This window comes from Papio anubis, chromosome 5, assembly GCF_008728515.1.
Source record: "Papio anubis isolate 15944 chromosome 5, Panubis1.0, whole genome shotgun sequence".
NCBI lineage: Eukaryota > Metazoa > Chordata > Mammalia > Primates > Cercopithecidae > Papio > Papio anubis.
Window position 1 is genome coordinate 154,512,909 of NC_044980.1, and position 26,149 is coordinate 154,539,057.

General features: G+C 34.7%; 1 protein-coding gene across 5 annotated transcripts in view; it reads left to right on the plus strand.

The window, feature by feature from the left end:
• Positions 1-2,013: 2,013 nt before the first annotated feature.
• The window catches only part of GABRA1 (gamma-aminobutyric acid type A receptor alpha1 subunit), a 55,934-nt gene continuing 31,798 nt past the window's right edge, over positions 2,014-26,149 (plus strand). Inside the window, exons 1-5 of one of the 5 annotated variants that reach the window (XM_003900472.4) lie at positions 2,014-2,228; positions 3,011-3,244; positions 5,627-5,715; positions 8,970-9,082; positions 22,432-22,499. In XM_003900472.4, coding sequence (XP_003900521.2) covers positions 5,642-5,715; positions 8,970-9,082; positions 22,432-22,499 — 255 coding nt within the window. In that variant the 5' untranslated portion in view covers positions 2,014-2,228; positions 3,011-3,244; positions 5,627-5,641. Of the gene's footprint in view, positions 2,284-2,504; positions 2,606-2,758; positions 3,245-3,374; positions 3,446-5,626; positions 5,716-8,969; positions 9,083-22,431; positions 22,500-26,149 lie in introns of those variants that run through there. The other 4 variants (XM_017960106.3, XM_009209526.3, XM_003900471.4 and 1 more) reach the window with 4 other exon arrangements.

Consider the following 26,149-nt stretch of genomic DNA (forward strand, 5'->3'; position numbering starts at 1 on the left):
TATAAAATGAATGAAAAAGATTTTACTATGAGCTCAGTCTCACAGTAAGGAAACAGAGTAATGTAGAAGTGTGGTTAAGAGAATGGGCTTTGAAGTCAGAGCATTTGGTTTTGCATTTTAGTGTGGATACTCACTAGCTGTGTGACCTTAGCTAAGTCTTTTGATCTCTCTAGTCTACAATTTACCTAATGATTTGTGTAACAGAAATATTAAGACCATCTCTCATAGAGACTCATTTTGAGAATCAAACTGAATTATTATGAAAATTACTTTGCACATTACTTGGCACCAAACAAACACTCTAAGAATATTAAGCACCATGGTTATTATCATTTTAAAAAACTGACATCATTATATGCACACATAGTTTGAAGTGGTTCATTCTGGCTAAAACAAAACACAAGAATATCAAAAATTATATAAAATATTTAATATAAAAACACAATATAAAGTAAGTATTTTCTTGTCATTAATTTATCATATTTTATGGTAGTATGTGCGTATATTAAAGACATCTCAGATGGAACACAATAAACACATCCATAATTAGAGTATCAATTGATGTTTTGGAGTACTAAAATATCAATATTTTTAGACACAATTTACGAAAAATATAGATGTCTCAAAGCAAATTACATGTATGTGTATGTATACATATGTGCATATATATATTATAAGCTGATATTCATAGAGAATCATCCAGTAAAATCTATCTTGTGAGTATTGTATTTTAAAGAGAGAGTCATAGTATAGGTATTTCCATTTCCATATACACACTATAGCCCCCAAATTATTTAATATTTATTTCTTTAAATGTATGAAAATGCTGTGCAATTGTATCCTGTTTCATAATCACATAAAAATTTTTAATCTGAAGCAGAATGTAATTGGCATTGCTCTGAGACTATTGTTCACATGATGAAGCTTGAGTGACTTTGTTTGCAAAACCAAAATCAGCAGAGTGATTTGGTTGTATTCCATTAGATAAACGATACAAAGTTATTTTCGATTGGTAGAAGATCGCTAAAGGACCTGCAACAGTTTAGCCAGGAGAACACTGAAAACTCAGATTTTTATAACTGTTTATTTTCATTAAAACAAGACAAAACTGTGAAATTGCATTGTAGATGATGTAAAAGAATCATGTTTTCTAATTGTTAACTTAGGATTTCATTATTAATCATAAATCTCATTAAATTCAGTTTTATTCTCAAAACTACTCAATAAATTAATTAATCAATGGATAAGTAAATAAAAATTGGTTAATGACACATAGGGAAGCCATGATGTTTCTTCAGTGAATATCTTTAAGCATACATCAGCATTTATTATATCTGAACATAGCAGGCAATTAACTACTGCCCAGAAACAGGGGTATCTTAACACAATCTTCAAATCTCTCTTCCAAAATTTACCTCTAAAATCATTTCCCAGTTGACACTTGACCACAAAACTCAGAAGGTAACCAAGCCCAACCCCTAATGTGGTCTTCAATTTTATATTCCTTATTATTGCAAACACCTTGTTTAAGTTTTAATCATTAAGCTGATTGTATTGCTGCACAAGGTCAAGAAGCACTTGTAGAGTCATAAACCCCAAAGTGGTTATGGACTGGCTACTCAGGTTTTTTTCTTCACTTGCTCAGGCTCCACCCCATCTGAAACGTCTTCTCTGCTAGGAGCTCACTAGGAGAAAATGACCAGTGAGCTTACCAAAGCTCAGACCTTATTCACCTGGAACATTGCGTGGGGCACGTCACCTTTTCAGCACCTCCTGCCATAACTGGACGCAAGTGCTGAAGGGACAGCTCCCAGTGATATAGGTTTTACTAAGCGCTCCCAGGAAGGCAGCACTCATCCCCTCTCTGCTACAAACAGCCATTCACAAAATCTGAGGAGGAAAACACAGTCATCCCTGATTCCTTGGAAATTTAGTTAGACTGATGTTGAAACACACCCCCCTTTCCTAGTGTATAATTATTTGTGGGTGGAGAGCTACCAGGGAGGGTAATAGAAGAGGCCGGAGACGGGGGAAAAAAGTAGACGAGGATTTCGTCCTGACTTCTAAAAATTCCCCCTCTCCCTCTCCCATTTTCCTAATCCGAGGATGATGGAGCTCGAGGCAAAGGAATGATTCCGGAAATGGAGATATGACTCTCAAGCCTACAAATGATCAGGATGATTTATTAGTTAAATATTCTTCGTCCAGGAACCCAGCACAATTCGGAGGTAACAGCGCCTGCGTTTTCTCCATGATAACACAGACAAACAGTTGCTTAAAAAGGTAAAAACCCGGTTGCGGAGGGTGTTCTTGCTGTCCTCTAAGCTACAGAAGAACGTGGGGTGGAAAGCGCTCCCAACCCGAGAAAGTGCGAAAGACTCTCTAAACCCAGTAGCCAATTTCCTACCTGCCAGAGCTCTTTCCTACCAACCGTCACCATTCGTGACTCTGCAAGACACGGGGACTTAGACATATGTGTGGGAGTGTGTGTGTGTGAGAGAGAGAGGCGAGACGAGTGCTCTCTCCACACGTGTAACCCTGCATCTCCCTGTTTCAGAGCTTGCGTTCATTCATATGCAGGCAGTGGTTTAATATTTGATCAAAGGTAGAATAGTTTCACTGAAGAGTTGTATTTTTAATGGGCTCACCTTAAAATCGGGTGTTCATAAATTGCAAGTGTGGAAAGACTCTAAGTGCAGTCCGTATGTCTCTCACCCTTTCTACCCTTCCCTCCCCCATTGCCGCTCCCCCCAAAAAAGAGAAGCTTGCAGCAGACTGTAGAAGGATTTGAGCCTGCAGCTAGAGAGAAGGGGATTAGGGCCAGAGTGGTGCAAGTTAAATTGTGCTGCATATAAAAAATGGGCGGATTGGTCTCCAGATCCAGAGGCTGGTACCACCTTCCTTTCTAAAATAAAATCTCTCTGGCATGAAGTCACCGCCTATTTCACATCCGGTTTGCCCTGGGACGTATTACTACTGTCTTGGTAAAGAGAAATCTTTTGTTGTATAGCTGCAGATTGGATATTGGGAAGCAAATTTGGGTGTGAAATCTACAGCAAAGGAGCACGCAGAGTCCATGATGGCTCAGACCAAGTGAGTGAGAGGCAGAGCGAGGACGCCCCTCTGCTCCGGCGCGCCCGGACTCGGACTCGCAGACTCGCGCTGGTTCCAGTCTCTCCACGATTCTCTCTCCCAGACTTTTTTCCCCGGTCTTAAGAGATCCTGTGTCCAGAAGGGGCCCTAGGTAAGTGCGACTTTGGACCACGATACACAGACAGAGCTTTGAACGTGGCTTTTCCTAGCTGGAGAGACAGGAATATTATAGTCGGGGGGGGGGGGGGGGGGGAACGGGGGGGAGATGGGAGAGAGAGGGAGAGAGAGAGAAGAGGGAGAGCGAGCGAGCGAGCAAGGGAGCGAGCAGGACAGGAGCCTGATCCCACAGCAGGTAGAAACAACGAAATGTTTTTCTTTCAGGGTGAAACCGCAGCAATATAAGAGCATTATTTTTCCGCTGTCTTTCTTCTTTTCTTCTCCTCTTTCTTAAGCATATTTGAATGTATTCCGCAGGGTGGGTGGCGGCATGTTGTTTGGGGCTTTTATTATTTATTTATTTATGTATGTATTTATTTATTTTTGCAAGGGGGAGCTGGGATGAGTTGGGGAGGGGCGTTGGGGGCCATCATCTAAAGTTAAGACGCTGGGACAGAAAACCTGTCTCACTGTTCCGTCATCCTAGGGAAGGCACTCTCTTGTCCTGGCTGCAAAATCGCCTGTTTCCCCCTTTCCAGTGGACGCTGGTGAAATGTCCTCTGATGTAGGGGTCTCTCCCATTCTGAGCACGAAAACTCAACTTAGTCTTTGATATGGGTGGCATGGGATGGTAACGTTTGGAGTGTGTGTCTGGGGGAGGGGGAGGATGAAGGTAGAAAGTGGTAAGACTGCAGCTTAGCCTTTCTTTTAAACTATTATGTTTGTATTTGCAAGAAACTTTCTTAACAACTGAAGTACCATGATAGATTTGTTTTTCTCTTTTAAAAATGTCAGAAGAGGGCAAAAAGCGACGGTGCCTTGTCAAAGGATTTTGCTGTGGTTTGTTTACCCATTCAGATATTCAATCTTTTTTATAAAGATCAACAAAAATTAATAGGGCTAAGAGAAGTTGTTTTTCCCTCTTAACAAATGATAAATATTAGTAAAAGGGTAAATTAAAATTTTGCAATTTAGATGTAGTATTTGAACATAATATTTATCCAAGATTTCTTGTCATAGTCAACTAATCTGTTTCAAAACCAGTCACTAAATTACTAAATTAAGTAAAAGCTATGATGAGGCTCAGAGTTCTTATCTCTAGACCATTTCGCTCTAAACATATTATGTTTCATTGCTTACATGCCTGTTTGTAATGGTTTTTTAGTGATTTAAACGATTTCCGAGAGTGCAGAAAGCATTTTGTAGATGTATTTAAAAGCATATCACATTAAGCTATAGAAGGTTTAGTGAAAAAGAGGCTGTAAAAGATTGCAATCTATTAATCACTTACCCTACAAAGATGTATAGATTAAATACTTTTAACGTTCCTTATATTATGACTGGAATTAACTACAGCACATTAAAATGTTACCATAGCTGCTCCTTATTCAGGTAGTGCATTGAATTTCAAAAACTGATTCCACACATAGACTATATACATTTTTAATTCTGTAAGCTTTCTGTAGTCCTCCAGTTCTCCAACATTCCACTACCAAGTCTGAATTCAACAATCAGATGGTGATTGATTGCACTTTACCTAAGAGGTAAAAAAGATCCCTTTATTCATGCAGAGCAAAGCACTCCAGCTTCCATCTGTTTGAGATGAAACATTTTCTAGCAGCAACCTGGCAGAATTTGAGAGGGCTTGAAAGATATGTGTGGGCATGTTTGTGTGCATTTGTGTGTGTGGTTTGTATGTGAGAGAGATCAGCACATGGCTTGACTATAAAGTGTGTCCTTTAGCTTCACAGAAACATTAGGAAGCGTATTTAATAAAGCAGTCACAGGCACAGAATAAAAGCACGACTCCGGCATTCAACAGTGTGTTTCCTATGTTTTTAAATAGAAAGAAATACAGTTGCTTCTGAAATCAAGGTACCTGCAGAATTCAAAGAGGAATTCAGCCATCACAACATGTTAACCTATCCCATCCAATCCCTAAATATGTTCTTTCTCTTAGAGACACCAGCTTAACAATTTTAATGCACAGTTCACTGTGGAAACTCAAATCATAAAGGTCCAAATTTTCAGACGATAAACAACAAGAAGAGAACAAACCAAACTATATTATAAATATAAAATCCAGAGATAAACAACTCACAGTTTTTATGTTGAGCAATACTGTCACCTGAAAGCGTTTCAACTTGTATTCTTTTACAGGAGAATAAGGACACTGATATGTTTCTGAATGGAGAAATGGAAGGGAAAGTGGAGAATGGATGGTCCAGGTTTCCATTGCTTCCAATGAGGTGTCATATCCCAGTGAGGTCATTTCCTGACTTCAAAGCATTCATCTGAACTGCCTCAGTCAGCCCTGGTGGTTATAACCTGATGTTTCTTCCTACAGACATTGATATCTACTTATTCTACTTTTCAGCTGCTCCAGCCCGCGATGAGGAAAAGTCCAGGTCTGTCTGACTATCTTTGGGCCTGGATCCTCCTTCTCAGCACGTTGACTGGAAGAAGGTGGGGACACTTTTTTAAAAATCTGCATGAAAATTTCTGTAACTTTTCATTTATTTTATCGGGGGAAGAAAATTGTCCTCAAATGAATTTATGACTAAGGGAATTCAGAAAACTTAACTGCAATAATTTCTAGCTAAGAATAAAGAGGAGCAGTATGAAAAAAAAATCAGTATATTGGCATGTTAGTTAGAATACACTTAGCAAGTCATTGTTAAGACATACATTAATTCAACATTTAAGTCTTACGTTGAACTTTTCACTGCTCAGCTGGAACTGAACAAAACATGCGGTTTCCTAATTCTTAGAAAAAGTTACCCCAATTAGTTGTTGTATACTATGTAAGCTGATTTTTTAACAAGAAAATTTCTAGCCTATTGTAAAGACCATACAATAACTTTTGTATTTATAGAAATGGAAAGTTTTAAATAATATCTTTAATTTGAAAATCGTGTCTCTATAAAAGCATGTGCATATCATATTTTGAAATCATTGTCTACATAACAAATAAAGGTGGACTATACGAGACAAATATTTAAGAACTTTGGTAAAATCAAATTTCTCTATTTAAAAAAACAATTACTAATTGTTTATAAAGCTTAACCATAGTCAAAATATGTTCTAAAGATCCAGTCAAGCATGTTAAATTAATATAGTAGAAACTATTTACATGACTAAGTATTACAGATTTTTCTTTATCTGCTTTTGTATTTCTTGTGCAGCCTATTTCTGTGGTCCCTAAGAAAGTCAGACATATCATAAAAACATGAGTTTATTCAAAATGTAATGGCAAGTAAACTCTTAAGAGTTAAGATAGGGAGATGGAATAGTCTGGAAAGACATATGAATTTAGGAAGGTTTATTTTAATTCAGAAGTTGTCTGTTGTTGTTTTTTGCTATTGTGTAAGGTAAACACTGACAGACAGGCATTATTATCAGATATCCTTACTGTGAGAAGTTAAATGTCTTTACTGCTTTTGAAAAATTATATGAAGTGTTACTATTGCAATGACCTGTAGATGGAGTTAGTGCACAGTGTTTTATTATATAGTGGTTCATATAGAATCAAAATCAGGTACTGTAACTGGCATTTCTCTTCAAAATATCTATTCAGTTCAGGAAACACTACATTGGCATGGGTGTTTAATAACAAATGAATAAGCATCTTATTCGTAGGGTTTTTCTCTGGCAATTACAACTTGACATAGCAAGTTAGAAGTAAAGATGAAGTGTCATTAAAAAATCACGTAAAAGAAAGATTTCTAGTCCTGTTGGGAAAGCAGAACTGGTGTTGGGGAAAAGGCAGTGGTCTCTTTGGGCATCTGTATTCCAATGCAAACAATTGGTGAAAATGTTTGTAAGATAAAATCAGGAAGAAAAGCATTTTCTGAGTTTTATATAAGCTGTAAAATCTTAGAGGGTGTAGATAAAGGCAATAAGCACTCTATATTGTAAGAATTGTTTTAATAATCTAAGTTTATTTCATCATGCTACCCCATTTCATCTTTTCTTTCTTCTTATTGTATTGCTTTCTTTCTCAGAGTTCCCGATCAGGGCCTCCTCACAACTTAGGGTGTTCTAGCATTTCTTTTCCATTTTTATCAAGATGACCTTCCAGTATCCTTGAAAGATGCAGGCATGGCAGTTGATTTTGTGACAATAAGTTTTTATAAATAATTGCATTCATAAAACTATTTTTGCCTTACTGCTGTCATCTGCCAGTGAGACCTACTGGAAGACACTTAGCTTGTTGAAAATTTGGTTTAAAAGGCAGCAAGAGGTTTAATTTTGCCATAAGAGAGTAAGCCCTCAATCTGCATGGCATCAGTGTTGAAATTAGGAGAATGAAAAATTGTTTCAAAGAGGCACATTACATATATCCAATATTATGGATAGCCTTTAGTTTTAGTAACTTTACCAAATTAAAAGTTTATCAGAATAATGGCCATTGCATTTTGCCGATACAAAATTAATTACCTGCAAAACAGTGTTTGGTTTTGAAATGATATTTTGATCGTATATCTTGCTGCTGTCAAATAAGTGAATTCTGGTTTCAAATGTTACTATTTTTCTTATATTTATCAGTAATATCAACACATAGGAGTGAAGCACAAGGCATATTAAGTAGAAAATACAAAAGTGATCATTTGTGGCAGTTTCTTAATTTACACCCTGTATTCATTTTGCTTTTGTACTCAAGGTCAGAACTATGATTGAAATATATCAGTAAACGTGATCCATCCTAAGATAGAAAACACTTCTCTCAAAGGATTTTGGAGTTGTCATGCTAATCATCACATAAAAGATGATTCAAGGAGCATAGATAGCAATGTGATTGATGTAGGAAATACACAATTTTTGAACTGAGGTCACTATGTGGTTGAAACACAAAGACTAATAATGGTAAGGGATACAAGCTGCATCTTCAACTAGTAACGTTTAAATATAAGTAATTATCCCAATAGAGAAGCAGGAAAATAAAGTTTCAGACCAGATTTTGAAGAAAGTTAGGTAATAGGTCAAGTTTTGCTCACAAATAGGTGTGCCTTCTTAAAACACTAAAACTGTACTACAGCTTAGTCAACTGTAAATTAAGATTATTGAACTTGATCTTTCTAAAGGTTCTGTTTACATCTAAGACTAGAAATAATGAAAATTAATTAGCTGTGTGAACAGACAAATTTTAATCATTGGGTTATGAATCTTAAGAGGAATGGAAATTTGCACACTGATGTAAAATATAATTATCCTAAGAAATACATTTTATCTAAATCTCTTAAAAGAACATCAAGAAAACCCCGCCAAAACACAAACCTATATGAAGTAAATGAAGGAAGGGATGTTGGTAGGTTAAAACTTAGGCTTTTGCTACATGTTCAATTAAAAAAAAATTAGTTATTTTGGTAACTCTTTTTAATTTGTAAAGAAGTTTCCTATTTTTTTTTTCACGTGCATTAGCATTCTTGCTTGCTCAGAGAAGACATGCATTGTAACGTAATATACATGATAATTCAAAAAGTAAACAGACAGAAGTCATTTCTCATAATTTTCCTTTCACATTTAAAAAATGAAAATTAAAAATATAATTAAATGCCCAGAGTTTAAAAATAACAATCTTTTTCACCTTGTGAAAAAATAATTTTCAAGTTAAGATTCAGTTGAAAGCAAGGTAGAAAAACTGAGAAAGGATTTATTTGGAAAGAGGTTTTAGTAGAAATGTATACTTTAGCTATTGCTTCTCTTTATGTTTTTTTCAGCTATGGACAGCCATCATTACAAGATGAACTTAAAGACAATACCACTGTCTTCACCAGGATTTTGGACAGACTCCTAGACGGTTATGACAATCGCCTGAGACCAGGATTGGGAGGTAGGTTGCATTATTGTATTTTTGTTTTAGAGAATAATATGAAATCTCTACTATTACAGCCTTACTTTACCTCTAAATGGTCAAATAATAAAAATGGTAACATGTAATTTAATGATGAATCTATTTTTAATAGATCACTCTATGTTAATTCAAGTTACTATGTAGTTTCCTATCCATATGTAGTAAAAAGCAGACACAGACTTCTAATAATGACACGAAGGAGATGCTACATTTATGTGATAAGCACAGTACTTTCCATGAACGATTTTGTCATATAGGTAAACACTGGGATAATATTCTATCTTCCAGCACAAAGACTGTAGCTACCTCACCTGGTACTACTATGTCTGCATTTAATTCCAGCAGGGTATCTTTGATTCTGTTGGTTCAAACATTTATTTTGGAATATTACATATTGATCCACTATTATGTGTTAAATTGCCACCACCTCTAGGCTAATAAGGGAATGAGATAGATGGTAGCGTTGTAGTTTAACTGTGCATTTGAACTTATACCCTAATTTTCTTAATACAATTTTATTTTTCCTGGTATATCAATTACTCAGTTATATTGATATATTTCTGCTTAGGAAGAAGACAGCACTTACTAACACAATATGTGTAACAATAAGAGTAAATAGTTCTAGGAATTGCACACATTTGAATAACACTTGAATAAGATAATTAAACTACCATATTTGGTTAAACAAAGACTAATGAAGCCAAATCAAGATATTGATCTCAGAGCAAAGCAAGTGAACCAAAGAAATAAATTATCATTCAAAGTCACACAGTAAACCAAGGTTAGAATCCATGATTCCCAACTATAGTTGATACTGAACCTTTCCTAAAGCATTTGTAGTAACTATTTAATAGCAATATTTAAATAGTGATTAAATGGCAGTATTAAGAAAGCCACCTCTTCTTCATTTAGATAGCACAGATAAGCAAAGAATAAAAAGCTTACAAATTCAAACAATGATTTTTCAACTAAATGGTTGCATGGATTTACAGTTACTTTTAAAAAAATATTTTGCATAGTGTAATGACATGGATATGCATTATGGGTCTATTTTGAAGCTGCCAAATGTCATTAGTGTCTCAGAGGTTTAAGGGAAACTGCCTTGTCAAAGACACAACCCAAATATATGTCAAAGGTCTTACCAGGTGTCCTTTTTAATCAATTTCAAACACTCATTTTAGGACATACTATACAAATTTCCTCAGGTTTAGACTTCACCAAGTTTATATTCAGGTTTTAGAAAAAATTCTTTAAGTCAAAATAGAGTGATCACAAAATGGGGAGCCTAATTGTGTATATGGTATGTTAAAATACTGCTTGTGTACATTTAAACATCTCAATTGTCTTCAAAAGTTTTTTTATTCATAAAATTTGCAATCAATTACAAAACTAGCTAGATGAGGAATGTATGTAAAGAAGAAATAGCCAGGCTAGTGATATAAATTTTACATAGCAAGACTTTTGAAAATACTGGTTGGAGGCCGGGCGCGGTGGCTCAAGCCTGTAATCCCAGCACTTTGGGAGGCCGAGACGGGCGGATCACAAGTTCAGGAGGTCGAGACCATCCTGGCTAACACAGTGAAACCCCATCTCTGCTAAAAAAAAAAAAAAAAAAAAAAAAAAAAAAAGGAAATACTGGTTGGAATGTATCTGATGACTTTACCTCATCTCCTTCCTGCCCTGTGCTATCATTCCCTAAAAAATCAGCAGAATTTCACAACATATTTAAAACATTTCTCTTCATCCTGGTTTAAAAAATTCTATTTAATATTTTGACACGTAAATATGAGTATTATCTGACAGATTTGTGCATCATCTTCAATTTATTAAACAATTTTACACACAAACTGTTAAAATATTAGCCATGTGGTTATGTTATTGTTCAGAGTACACGTAGCAAGCTGTGACTGTTCATTTCCTTTTAATTGTATGTAATAACTCTTTAATAAATGTATACATTAAACCATTCATCAAATAAATTTTAGGAGAAATTATTTTAACTAATCCTCATATGCATTCCTAGACCCCGGAGAGCCTTAGACCTTGAAGATATAAAGATTAGACTGAGAGTACATTGAAAAGCTAATTTTCAATACTGGTGATACTGGCAGATTTGCTTACAGGAATAACTACATTAATTCCTATTGTCAATTGCTATTTTTGTAGAATCTACTTTTATCATCTAGTTAATCCCAGAAAATAACAAAAATAGATATGTATTTAAAGAACAAAATAGTAGTTGTCCAAGTATAGACAAGCTGTCTTCCTTAGAGTGAAATGAGCCTAATTGCTATAATAATTCCAGGACTTGAGGAAATTAACAGTGGATGTGCTTTAATCTTTACTAAAGATGATTTTTCTGATATTTCTGATTCCTGGTAACAGTGACTTCTGAGAGTATGACAGAAATTAAAACAAAAAAGTAGTTCAAATATTTTCTCTATTTTTATTCTAAACATCCTATTGGAATTTAGTACACTTAAATGTGATGGATTTGAGATTTATGAAAAAACTTTGATACTGACTAAACTTTTTTTTATATTTTTTTGGGGAGACTTTTTTAATCCTGAAGGAATAAAATAGCACATGTTTATTACTTATATCTACAGAGTCATGAACATTTTAAAGTAGATTTTGAGAAGGTATCTGTCATTAGAGAACTATAGTTTAAAATACTAAGTATAGTTTTAGGACATTTTGAAAAACATAACCAGCTATAGACTTAGAGAAACGTGATAACACCATGATTGCTGGCTGCTATTAAGTCGACATTATCGTGGCTTTCTTTTTAAATTTTTACAAATTTGAAGTACTTAATTTTATTTATTTACCATAAATTTTTGGTACTTTAAGTATGACATGCATCCCAGTAGATCCCAATTGCAAAACAGACCCTCTCTTTTTATTTTTTATTTTTTTTCAGGAGCCATTTGCCTCCAGATGAAAAGACTATATAAAGGAAATACGTGAGATTATCATTTGCTCATAAGGGAGTAAAAGTTTTCTTTTAGTAATTTTATGATCACAGCTAGGATGATTTCCTCTTGCAAGATAAAGGTGCCCACTATCTTCTTTATTATGACAAAAGTCTTTTTATAAAAGTAACAACATTATGCAAAAAGCAGGGATTTTTGCTTCTGAATGTCCCCAGGAAATAGAAAAATGTGATAAGCTGAGACTTGAGACTAGTACAAGAAACTCCTGTATTTGCAAATTCATCATGACCTGTTTTTTAGAAATACACACTGCATCAGAAGGTATAGCACTGTTCTTAGTAGACAGAAACCTTGGGTTCAGTAACTAGAAAACAAAATATATAACTTGGTTAGTCTAGATGATAGGAATCAGTTTGCAAATATTATAAAACTATTTTAAAAGGCTGCCTTTTCAGAGATAAGAGCAATCATGAGGAACTGCAAATAAAAGGACGACTAATAAAGAGAGATCTCTAGGAAGGGATTTTTGAAGGTAGGAGAGATACAGAAGATTAGAATACGTGGAATTCTAAAAATTTAATATGGTCTATTTGGGATTGTAAAGAGAAAAATAAGTCAGCTATGTTCGTAATTTAAGTACGATGTCAACAAAGAAACTTTTAAATAGACTTGAGTTAAAATAATCAGTATCCAGAGAAAACAAATAAAAATTATCAGTAATTGCTGAATGCATTCTTGTCTATAATCTCTTTCTTTGTTGGCAAGGTGTAGGGGGCTGCTACATTCTTGCAATGAGAAGCTGAGCAATGTTTTTGAAAGAACTCTTACCTAAAGCATGGTCAGTGTAGAAGAATAAAATAAGGAAAAAAGGATAAAAGTCAGAAAAAATGGGAAGATAAGAAAGAAAAAGGTTTAAAAAAATGAAAGCAAAAGAGGATAGAAAATAGAGAACAGAAGGGAGTGAGAGGAATCGAGGAAGTGAAGGAGAGCAACACAGAGGAAATTAAAAAGGAGAGGAATTAATCTCATGAGCCTGGGGAGACTCAAGTGTCCCTTGATCAGTTTATATGGCTCTTTTAGTTTTAAATCAGGATGAAACCAAAATTTTCCTAGGAAATTCATTTTCCCAAGTGTTCTCCTCTTTGCCTATATTGTAATATATGAAGGAAGCCTGAATGTTCTCCAACTTCCTAAAAAATTAAATAATGCTCCTGCTGAACTGCACCCATCTGTGTGAAATTTCAGTCACTTTCATACTGGCTTCCCCTGCACTTTGGGCGTGGGACAAAAATAATCCATAAACAGAGATACGAAGCTGAATTTTGAAGGAAGATAATCAGGCTTTTATGGGTACTTAATACTCCTCCAGTGATATGTTTCTCCTCCCTTTTACTCCACCATATAGACAGGCTACACTTTATTTATGACAAGCCAAAATCCCAGGTGAGCCACACTGATACACAGTTTATCACCGAGAGGCCATGCCACCAAGCTAAAGGTTTTTTCTTCTGTACGCATGCTCATTTTCACACATCTAACTTACAGAAAACATATTATTCTATAAACACATTCATTTCACTTCTTGGAAAACAAATTAGGGCAGATACTTCTTTAACTAGAACACAAACATGATATAGCTGAAGGAATGAGGTCTTAAGTGAGTCACATTTTGAAAGAATTTCAGAAGAAAGAACTTTTCATCCTCCCTCTCCCTGTTAATAGTAGTTCCTGGAAATATTATTATACTATCTGAATCAGTCTTCAACTTAATATCAGTGTATAATATCTTGGATAATAAATGCCTCTCAAAAGTTTTGTCCTCAAACCACGTGAAGAGAGCAAAGGAAACAGAGATGGTTGTGTATTCCTAAAACAACAAACCCTGAGAGAAGAGTGGAGAGGCAGATGGTAGAGAAGTAAGGTTGTAGATAGAGAATGGACTACCTTTATCCCTGCTACACATTTAACAGATATTTAGTTAACATTTTCTTTTTTCTGTAAATGCTGTAGATTTGGATTTTTTGGTTTGGGGGGTTTTGTTTTGTTTTCATTTATAGACTTTTTTTTGACAGCATCAATTAGAAGAGCGTTAGTAACTGGAGCTGTCTCTGAATGTATTTTAACAGTAACATATTATTTTACAAATCATTTATGTCTCAAAGCAGACTTTTTCCTTACCATCATATTTTTTCCTAATCTTGAATTATTTATGTCAATATAAATCCTTTAAGACTAACCTTTAGCCTAATTGTTGCAAGAGATCTCAGCTTTAAGATGTAAGAATTCCCAACTCCCTAATGCAAGGCAGCTGGGTTGGAAATTCCCTACAGTTGGCAAAATGTTGTTGGCTTCTTAGGGAATTGGCTTGGGTCTTGGGTTCCATTTCCTTATGTAAAAATAAGAAAAAATGGAAAACTAAGAGTGCTCTAAAAAGAACAATTTATTTTTTTGTGCAACTTTTTAAAGTTTAGGTGACTCGAGGATAGGGAAAGCAGCACAGTTTAATTCTTTTAAAATTCAACTTTGACCTCTCTCGGGATGATAAGATGTCTGATATTCATGTGATTTTTTATATATATATATATCCCTTGTAACATTGAGATCAGAGAGAAACATTTTGTTCATGTTCAACTAATGTTAAAATACCTGGTTTGTATTTATATTAAAAAAACAAAATTTCAAAAAATAGGACAAAATGATTTCTGTCACAATGTGATAGCATTAGATAAAATAGTCTAAATTACTGACAATTTCCAAATAAAATTAAAAGATGGTTAGGTTTATCCAATCTCCTGTTGTTGTTTTTGTTGTGTTTACTATACCAGAGAATAGCCTTTAGTATTATGTTTTGAAATTCTACTCTGGAATCCTTCCTTTTGAATTTGCTGTCGTTTTCTCTGTTGCTTTTAATGCAAGGTGTGGAGCAGATGTTCAGACTTGGGCAAAATGCAATACATTTCCACAGAAATACTGTATCTAGACATTTCATAATTCAGCTAAATTATAGAGAAAAGGTAGTTACCAAAACCCCAAGAGGAACTGTTAAAATGAACAGAGAATACCTTTTAACATTTACTGACAGAGGTCTACCGTCAGCTCATGAAGCCAGCTTGTCTAATGAATTTAACCTAGATATCCAAAGGAATGTTCTAGCGTGTTTAGAAAACTTGCTACTTTCATCTTTTCTGTGGTATATAAACCATGTACCTGATCAGTGCCAATATTCTCCTGAGATAAAATGAAACTACTGTGATGTTTTTCTTTCTGTGCCTGCCTTATTTCACTTAGCATAATCACCTCCAGTTGCATCCATGTCGCATGTTCTCACTTATTTGTGGAAATTAAAAATCAAAGCAATTAAACACATGGACATAGAGAGTAGAAGGACAGTTATCAGGCACGGTAGGATAATAGGGGGAGGGCGATGGGGATGGTTAACGGGTACAAAAGGAAATACAAAAACATAGGAAGAATGGCTAAGACCTGGTATTTAATAGCACAACAGGGTGACTATAGTCAATAACAATGTAACTGGACATTTAAAAATAACTAAAAGAGTATAATTGTATTGTTTTTAACATGAAGAATAAATGCTTGAGGGGATGGTTACCCTGTTTTCTATAATGTGATTATGATGCATTGCATGCTTGTATCAAAACATCTCATGTACCACATACATATATACACCTATTAGGTATCCACAAAAGTTAAAAATGAAAACATTTACAAAAAAGTAACCACTGCAACAATGTCCAAGTTATAATATGTACAGTATTAGTAACCAGCTATGGTTTATTTTTTGTGCAACTACTCTTGACCTTTTTATACAGCTTCCATTTCCCATGTTGATTCCAGAACCAATGTGGGATTTTAAAAAAATGTTGTCTATAGATCATTGCTTTTTTTTTTTTTTTTTTTTTCTGGCAGAATCAGATTTCTATACTTGAAAAATAGTGTAGTGTTCCTGAGATGAGAATCTCATTTGCTATATATCACAGACTGCCATTTTTGGAAAACTTAAGAGAAAGCAAGGCCCTAAGTATTTGCATATTTCTGTAAGATTGTTAATAGTATTATTCTCGTATAACTGAAATGCTACCCTGTGAATGTGAAATAGGATGCCTGCGAGTTATCACAGTTTGCACAATTTTGATCAAGACTTATACTCATTACACATTGCATGCTTGTATCCAAACATCTCAGGTACCCTGTGAATGCATACACCTACTATGTTCTCACAACAATTAAAAATTATAAAAATTAAAAAAGGACTTCTACTGATCAGAAGAAACCCATTTCTCCAACAGCTCAATCTTCTCTGAAGGTTAGCCCTCTCTCGATAGAAACTGCTCAAATTACAGCATATGGAGAGAATTTATCAGTGGAAATAAGATAAATAGCTCCTGCAATAATATTGACCTTTCTTCCTAGGACAGGCTTGCATCATCTGAGTTCTTAGAATCCCAGAACACCAAAGAATCAGGGATTGGTCAAACACCTTGAAACTTGGGCGTCTACCCCCATATCCAGACTTAGTAGCTGAATACAGTCAAAATTAAGTAACTCTACATATCATCTAAGGGATAGTTTCCAGTTTTTCTAAGGCATTAATTGAATAGAGAAGAAGGACAGGGGACAAAAATGTTGCTCCAATCAAGCAGGTCACCAGGGAGGTGGAACATTGCCTTATCCAGGAATATACATTGATGTTTATGTAGGAGCTGAGGATATTTTCAATTTCCAAACAGGACCATTTTAAAGTAGGGTTTTGAGATACATTTTATTATAACGACTAATGTTAGTCCGTTTAGTCTCCATGTAGTGCCTACCTCTGTGAATCAACAGACACAAAGCAGCTTAAATATGGCAATAGACCTCCTTCATCAGTTATGAACCCACAGAACTGGGTCTAGTTGAATATTACTCTGAGTTCCTCAGCAGACAGCATTTCCAGGGAAAATATGGCCAATACCATATTAAATAAATGGTTATGATAGCATTACTAACAAAATACCACCTACAATTCTTTCTTATTCATTCCGTCCTCCAGTTTTTATTACAGTCACTCTTGCAATTCACTATTCACACAGCATCAACTATCTTCTTAGACTGTAAGTAACATCATTTCATTTCATTTCATTACCCAAAGGCTTCCTACTGCATCAAAATAAAGGTCAACTGCTAGCTGAAATGCTCAGGGATCTTCAGATATGGTCCCACTTACCTCTAGATTGTCATCTTGTACCATGATCATCAGCATCACCAGGATCCAGATATACTGCACTTTCTGTTTCTTAAACATAACACATTTAGCACATTTATTTTCACCTCAGATCCTTTGCCTCCTTTTTAAAATTTTTTTTCCTCTCCCTGGATCTTACTAAATTTTTCCAATCTTTAAAGTCTCATTTCAAGTTTTATCTCTTCAAATGACATTTTTTTCAGAACATTTATAATCTGAATTTAATTAGCAGAATGTGTGCATATGTGTTTTTGCATAATTCTGTAGGTACTTACATCTCTATATATCCCCTAATCGACCTAAAATATGTTTTTCCTAAAATAAGTATGTGGTTTGCTACAGAGGAACAGAAACCTTTACAGTTTTACTCATCATTGTATTACTGTTACCTAGAAGAGTGCCTAAGTGGCACATAGAAAATGTTTAATAAACATTTATTGACTAAATTAATGTACCCAACAGATGCCTCTCAAAGTGTTGTGGCACCACAATGTTATTTGAACATCACTCCAATGCTGTGTAGTCATTTGAGCACGTATTATTTATTCATTCAAAATGTAAGAATAGAGACTCAGAGAGATTAAAGGCTTGTACCTAAAATCATGCAGTTTGTTCTCGAGAAAAATCAGAGTTTAAATCTGAGTATTTAGATGCTTAATCTATTGTGCTTACTACTTATTTTACTACTCCGATTTTCTCATTGCTGCTTCGAGTACTAATCTCATCTTTTTGAATTATCGCTTTAAAACATATGTTATTTCAAATCTTATCAGCAAGATACCAACATTGTAGAAAATTCCCAGGAAAAACAGATTAACTGTTGTCTGGGAGTTAGGAATTGTAGTATAGTATTTGTATATATGTTTATACATATACAGTTTGTATATTTGTGAGGATGTGGTTTGAGGAAAATCATTACGTTTATATTTGAATAGAAAGTGGATGTGTTAGACCATTCTTGAATTGCTATAGAGAAATAACTGAGACTGGAGTAATTTATAAAGAAAACAGTTTTTATTGGCTCACTATTCTGCAGGCTGTACAAGCATGACACTGGCATCCGGTTAGCTTTTGATGAGGGCCGCAGGAAGTTCCAATCATGGCAGAAGGGGAAAGGGGAGCAAATGTATCACGCGGCAAAAGCAGAAGTGAGAGAGAGAGAGAGAGAGAGAGAGAGAGAGAAAGAGAGAGAGGGAGAGGGAGAGGGAAAGAGGGAGAGAGAGAGAGAAAGAGGGAGAGAGAGAGAGACTTTTAAATGACCAGATCTCATGTGAACTCAGAGAGAGACAGAGCTCACTTATCACCAAGGAGATGGCCCAAGCCATTCATAGGGATCCACCCCCAAAATCCAAACACCTCCCACCAGGCCCCAGCTCCAAAATTGGGGATTACAGGTCAGCATGAGATGTGAGCGGGAACAAATATCCAAACCGTGTCAGTGGACTTATGTGGATGGTGGCATTCCAGGGAATTTTACTTGTTTTCACATCTTTCTGAGTTTTTTAAACTTATATTTTGAAGTTACTTTTTTTTAACAACACAAAGTATTATATCGTTATATATGCCTCAAGCTTCTGAAATATCTTAGAGTAGCAGTGCCAAATAATTTGGGGAAACATGGGTAAACAAGATTGACCATATTTATTTAAGACATGATTCCTCAGAGAGATTAGGATGTTAATGTTTGCAACAGTGTTAATTAGCAGAGTTTTCCAGCCACATAAGCTTCCCCCCACCGCCCCCCTGTCTCCACTGGACACTTGCTAAGAGCTGATGACAAATCAAATGAAAGAGAATTTCTTGGGTATGTGGCAAAGGAGATATACTAGAGGGGAACATATGAAGAGTGGTTGTTCCCCTTTTAAAATTATTCTAATGCCCCAAGTTCCAAGTAATATGCAGAATACAGTACTCTCTGCTTCTTCCTCTTCTTATGCCTTCACTCCTCCTTCCATTTAGCAGTTGGTCGCTGCAATCTCCCACAGGCATCTTTCAGTTTTGAGACTTACAAACTTTGCAACCTAAAGCCTAGGGATTGAGAGTATGGTTGGAAGAGAAAAATAATAATTAGAGAGTAAGAAATCAGGAACTCTTTAAGGATACATGTATGGTTAGAGTTCATGGTGAGTAGCGTCTTTCAAGAGACGCATGTGGGGACTCCCAGTCAGGGAACTTGTCTTGTAATATTGGAATGGTAAGTATTGGGAAATCTCAGAGCCAAGTGTCTAGCAGAAAACAAGATAAAAGTACCTGAAGATGATGAACTGGTATGGTAAATAAGTTTAGGAGAAAGGCTAAACAAAATATTAAAGAAACAGACTCTCAAAATGTGGTTTTAATCATGTATGTGAATTTATTTCTATTTTTGCCATATCTTTAAATGGCACACTAACAATTATGCATGGCAACATGGATGTAAACTTAACTATATTTTGTGCTGTATTTTATTGGTATAATAATCCTTATAAACATGCTTTTGAGCCTTAACTAGTTTATTTCAGTATGGTTACCTACTAACAATCTTAAAATAACAGAGAGAAATGGCCCATATATTTGCCAAGTGGTCACCTTACCCCTTCAGGGCTTTTTATCATGCTAAATAATGCAGATTGGTGGCTCCTAGGCTCCTAACACCTTTGGTAAGTCAATTTTGTAAAGCTAGGGACTTCATGGAATTACCTTAAAGTGTAGAAATTATGCTTCTCCCACACTCAAGAATTACATAATAGTGATAAAGGACTCCAGGAGAGCTGACCTTGGCTACAGAGTACGTGCAAGTATGCAGACCAGGATTGGCAGGTATTCCCTAAATGAACATGCATCTCAAAAATAAAAATATTTAAAACATTTTTGACTCCATATATGTTACTAAGTTTCATAAAATATGCATGGTAGATCTTACACTTTGTTATATGAAGAGAACCAAAGTTGAACCTTGGAAACAAAGAGAAGTTGAGTCAGCAAATCAGGAAAAAAAAAAATGTGTAATGGGAATATCTGACCATACCAAGATTTATGTATAAAGATAATTTAGATTTTAATTCTCCTTGGTCACCCAGTCTGGAAACACCTAATTGCAAGAAGTTTATCTATAAATAATAAGAAATAAAATTATTTACAATTAGGTGCATAAAGAATTTAGGGTGAAAATATGACTGAGGGTCTGTCATCTTTTTTTTTGTACTTTCTTCTTGATAATAAAGGTATATTTTATTATATCACAGAAAATCCAACTGACGGTGCCTTTATTTGATCCAGAAAGGAAAATATTGGAAAAAATAGCAGAGAAAAGAATGAGCTATTTACTATGATAAATACAAGCTTTTGTGAACAGATAGCATAGATTTTGTTTATTACTATTTTTCATTGAAAAGCAGTCCTGACTTCTAATACAGTACAGCTCTTGATGAAGTCTTAAGAAATAACAGATGTTTTAACTAAGAAAAAGAAATAATCTAGTAAAAAGTATATATGTAAAGAATGTGTGTAATAGAGAGAACATATAGTGGAAAAATGGTGCTAGAACGAATGAGAATAGGGACATCAGAAGAGAAGTATGGTTAAGGCAGCTGAAACAGTGCTGACAACCGTACATCTCACACTACCCCAAGTTGATGCAGCGTGTTAAAGCTACGGTTGGAAGTGAGTTCTAAAACCACTACTCTTTATTTTCATTGTCATAAGCTATGTTCTCATTTTGAACTTTTAAAAGGGGAAACTGCAGATAATTCCTACATCAAGGGACTCATTTAAGCAGTTTAAAGTCAATTAATTTTTTGTGCAAAAAATATTGTATTGGTTATTGAAGGGAACATCTCTGATTCAAAAATTTTTTTTAGCTGACTTATACATTATGTATAGTGTATAATATGATCTTGTTGGGATAAATTTATACTGACAGTCTTAACTCTTCACAAGTAAATTGCTAAGGGAAAAAAGCCAGCTCTTGATTTCTAAAGGAAATCATCATTTTATAAATTCAAATGAACTTACAAAAGGTGAATCACCTTTTTTATGTTACATGACAGAGATACAAATACCCTGGCGTATAAATATTTGTACATGGCTAGAAATATCCGCCAGGTGTTTGTGCTACTTTTGGAAAATATATAGTGTACTTTAGCAAGCCTTATTAACTCTTCAAGGACTCAAGAGTATGTTTTGTAAGTGTTTGCTTTCTGGGACTAAATCATAACTGAGTTATCCAAGTTATTCCCTGGGAAAAATATAAATTAAAAATAATTTAAAAAGTAAATAAAATAAAATAAAAATAAATTTAAAAAATAAAAAAATAAATGAACTGTTAAAGATACTTGACTGCATTTTGCAGAGCTAAAGATGAAAATTATAAAGTCATATTTTTTGTTTTCACCCCTCAACAAATTGTTTCTTTTCTGAAAGCATTGTTTTTCTATTTCTTGGAGAATGGCAGTATTTCTCTGGAAATATCTGTGTTGAGTTGTCATAGTACTATAGTTAATATGCTTTATTGGTTGATATATGTGCCATCAGAGGACAATAGAATAAAACCACATGGAATGTGAAACAGAATATATTAAGTGAACTTTGTCTGTGCCATAATATGTTCTTCTCATCCTGAAAATTGAAGAGACTTACACAGGATGTCATGTTTTCCCCAAGAAAAATATAGATACCTCAGTTATGATTTAGTGCAAGAAAGCAAGCATTTATATAACATACTCTTGAGTCCTTAAAGAGTTAATAAGGCTTGCTAAAGTACACTATATATTTCCCAAGAGTAGCCTAAATACCTGGAGGATCTGTCTAGCCATGTGAAAATACTTAAGCTTAAGCTATACCAACATGCTAATGTATTTTCATTATAATGTGAAGCAGTTTAGTATCATTTAGTCAAGTATGTCCACTCTTGAAGAATTCATTAGGCAGCAGCTGAGTTTTCCATAAAGTCTGCCTCCCAAAGTGGCATATTTAGGCTTCATTCTCCATAGAAAATATTAACTGTGAAATTTTATGTGTAAGCAGTAAATTATCAGGACTACACAGTGGACCAATTTTAGAAACAGCTAATCAAAGCCAATAAATTTCCCATTTGGGTGTGAGTATGTGGTGGTGAGATCTAATAAGGACTGTTGATAGACACTCACTCTCCCAATTTCCTGCTTCACCAGAGCGTGTAACGGAAGTGAAGACTGATATCTTCGTCACCAGTTTTGGACCCGTTTCAGACCATGATATGGTAAGTGGACGCTGTCTCTTTGGTTTTCTTGGAGAATTTTTAAAATTTAATTTTTCAAATAAAAATATAAACTAAGTTTTTAGGGAGCAACCTGAAAAGTCTTGGCTATACCTTTGTGTCTTTCTCTGTGTAATATGTAATATGTAATAAAATATTAATACAATAGAAAAATACTCATTTGCTTCCCAGATCAGACCTATTTCCATGATTTTCAACCACTGCAGTCATCTTTTAAAAAAAATATCTAACATGATTTCTTTGCCTTGGTTAATACCCTGCAAGCCATGCAGTATGAGTTACGTTTCATTTTAGTCAGTAGGCCATGTTGATTCAAGGATGCTGTTTTCAGGTAACCAGAACTGTTATAGAATGGCCGTGAACATTATGATTTCTAAATTATTTTTGGCTACTAAAAACCAAAAGGAAACCAGTGTAAAAGTTGACCAGAATTAGACAAAAATATTTAAAACACACCACTAGGAAACATTCTGCTTCACTGCAAAAAGCATTCGTTAAATTAGTGTCCAGAGTGGAAATATAATGAATCTATACTTGCTCTTTTTTTCCAGTCCAAAGAAATTAACGTGAATTTCTCTTCTGTCTGATGGGAGTTATAGAGCTGTACAGAAATTGTATAATATTACTGAACTAATAACAGCCAAGGTTCTATATAAGCAAAACATCATAAAGTGGTCATGGAGACATACCATTATGAATATTTCCAAGATATATTAAGTGAATACTATTTTTTAAATGCCTCATGTTAGTACCAGTTTACTGAAAAAGTATTTTGATTTCAACATAGCTCACAGTGGGTCAAAATAAAACTTACAGAAAATACGAATGGCAGAGTAAAAGCCCTGACAAGTTCTGAGGTAAACAAACAAACAAACAAACAAACAAACAAAAACTATATTTAATCTGGTGTTTTTGCAATTGTATTTACCCAAAGCCTTTTTTGTCATTTGACCCCTGTTTATGTTCTGTAGAACTAATATTCTGTGAAGTGAACTTTGGGAAATTCTGGCCCAGAGGATAATTAGATATTTTAGATTTTAAGACAAGCTTTGAAATATGCCAACTGGACAAAGAAAAACAGGTGGAGTATATAAGCAGCAACACAGTGGTAACTAAGAATGCAGGTTTCTGAACCAGATTGCCTGCGTTTATGATACCAGCTACTTCACACAGAAGGCTATATCCTTAGGGAAATTACTTAATATCTCTCTGGATCAGTTTCTTCATGTATAAGGTGAGATTAATAACACCACCTAACAAATTTTAGCCATTACTAATATGCAAGAAATATAATATGAAAGTCAATCATACTTGTGAATTTATGCATCTTACAATTCATTTGGAATTATGATCAGTCTGTAGACCACTTTAGTGAAATAACCTGTGATACAATGTATTTTACTAAATTGACAACTTTCTGAAGACCCATTGTATTTCTCTCATGTTGCAACTCAGTCTTCCCACACTATTCTCTCATGATACTCTTATGATTAAAAATATTTGTTAGGTACCAGTCATGTTTAAAGTCAAATACAAACTGTTTTGCCTGTATTCCATAGAATCCATAAATGATTTTGCCACTCTCTGTCACTTGTTCCCAATATTAACTATTTGTTTTAGTCCTGCTTTCTGCTAGGCAGTATAGTGTCGGCGCTGGCAGGGCTGGCTCTGGGACTCAAGCTGGTTGAATTCAAATCCACCATCAGCAGCAGCATGACACTGAACAAATTGCTTAAGCTTCTAAGGCTCAAAGTCTTTCAAATGTGTATATTATTATAGTTGTCCATTCCTGCAACATTTTTATAAGTTTTAAATGAAATGTGCAAATAAAGTGTCTACAATAGTGATCAATAAATCAGAGCTATTATATTATTTTTACCTCTAAGCTCCTTATCATGCCATGTAGAACTCATGGAAAATTCTTCTTCTCTCTACCCATCTAAATCCTATACTTCCACCCAAATCAAGACCTGAATACTTGATGAAATCATTTTCATTAGTCCAATAACAAATTGACTTTCCATTTTTGTATTCTAATCACATGTATTGACTATAAAATACCTTTTAGCTTTCGGCCACATGTATAGCACTACTTTGTAAACTTATTTCTCTCTTTTTTAAAATAAATATCTTATTTTCTTAAATTGTTGCCTAGAATGTAAAGACACATGTGTTTCACATCTTTCACAGTATTAGTTCATTGTTATTTTAAAGTAAATGTTAAATTACTATTTTTTTGGTGATAGGTTTAGGAGCCTATAATATTGAAAAAAATTGAGGTCTTGTGGCACCTAATAAATTATACCCTGTTTCCTCTCTGAGTTCTGAAAATAGAGATATAAGACAATAGAGTAGGAGGCATGGGGAATGAAAATATCATATATATATTACTAATAATGATGATATTACATAATGTGACTTATATCTGTAGACAAGTGGGTTTGCAGAGAGTAGGCACCAGAATCAACCAGATTAACCCACCCAGTCAAGGCAGTGTTAACTTTCTTTTACTGGGGTGTGGATTATACATGTAAAACTTCCAGCATGGGAGAGCACAGCAGAATTTTTCACTCTTATAGGCAGCCAGCAGCCACATGGAAAAGACAAGAGAAAAGGACTGAAATGGGTAAAATTGATGTATTTTTCCAAATTAACCTATCAGATTAAATTCCCTTTCTTCCTTCTTTTCCCCAGTGGAAGAGTGTGAGGGAATTGGGAGCATGCAGAAGTTTCTTTTTTCTCATTGATGAAAACATCAAGAGAGGGCATGGAACATTCAAAACATTACACACTGATGGCAATCCTCACCTTACTACTTATAATAATGTATATTTTGCTCAATGGCCATTCTATCTCAGTCTCTGGCACCTGGCGTGGTGCGTCACAGAGTCAATGTCCAGTAGGAGTTGTTGTAGGACAATGCCCAAATGAAGCCACAGGTGATCAAAAGCTTTTCTCTTTTCTTTAAAAAAATAGGTGGCATGCCTTTGAGTTATTGCTTCAGATTAATTGTGATTTAATAAACCAATGCTGGAATTTTTGAATCTTAGAATAGGCTTTTTGATACACCCTCAAACTTGTGATTATAATCTACATTTTATATAGCACATTTGGTCAAACGTCAGATAGGAATAAGGAACAGAGTGTCCAACCAACAATATTCTCTATTGCCTTAAACCTCTGAACAAGACCATGTTTCAATTGCTCTGTTAAAAATCAAATTAGCCATAGGTCTGCCACTGGTTTGCTAGTAGCTGGTAGAAATTGTACCTGACCACCTTGCTTTACAAGATTAATCATTTAAATTATATTATGGGAGAATTGTGTACAAGAAGCAGCAGCATGTCTTAGAAGAAATCAAAATCAGAAGGCAGAAAGACAAAGCTGTTTTTCAAAATGGGAAAAGTTGTATAGTTTTTAAAGTGAGTACTAATAAATTAATCTATATTAATAACATAGCAAGATTTAATGCTATTGAATGCTTACAATACATTAGGCACCACGCTAAATGCTTTCTAGATAATATTTCATCTAATCCTCATGCAAACCTTTTAGCTGAGTATTATTCTTATCTACATTTCCCAGAGAAGGAAAGTGACCTGCTAGCTAAGTGTAGCAACTTGAACCCAGGC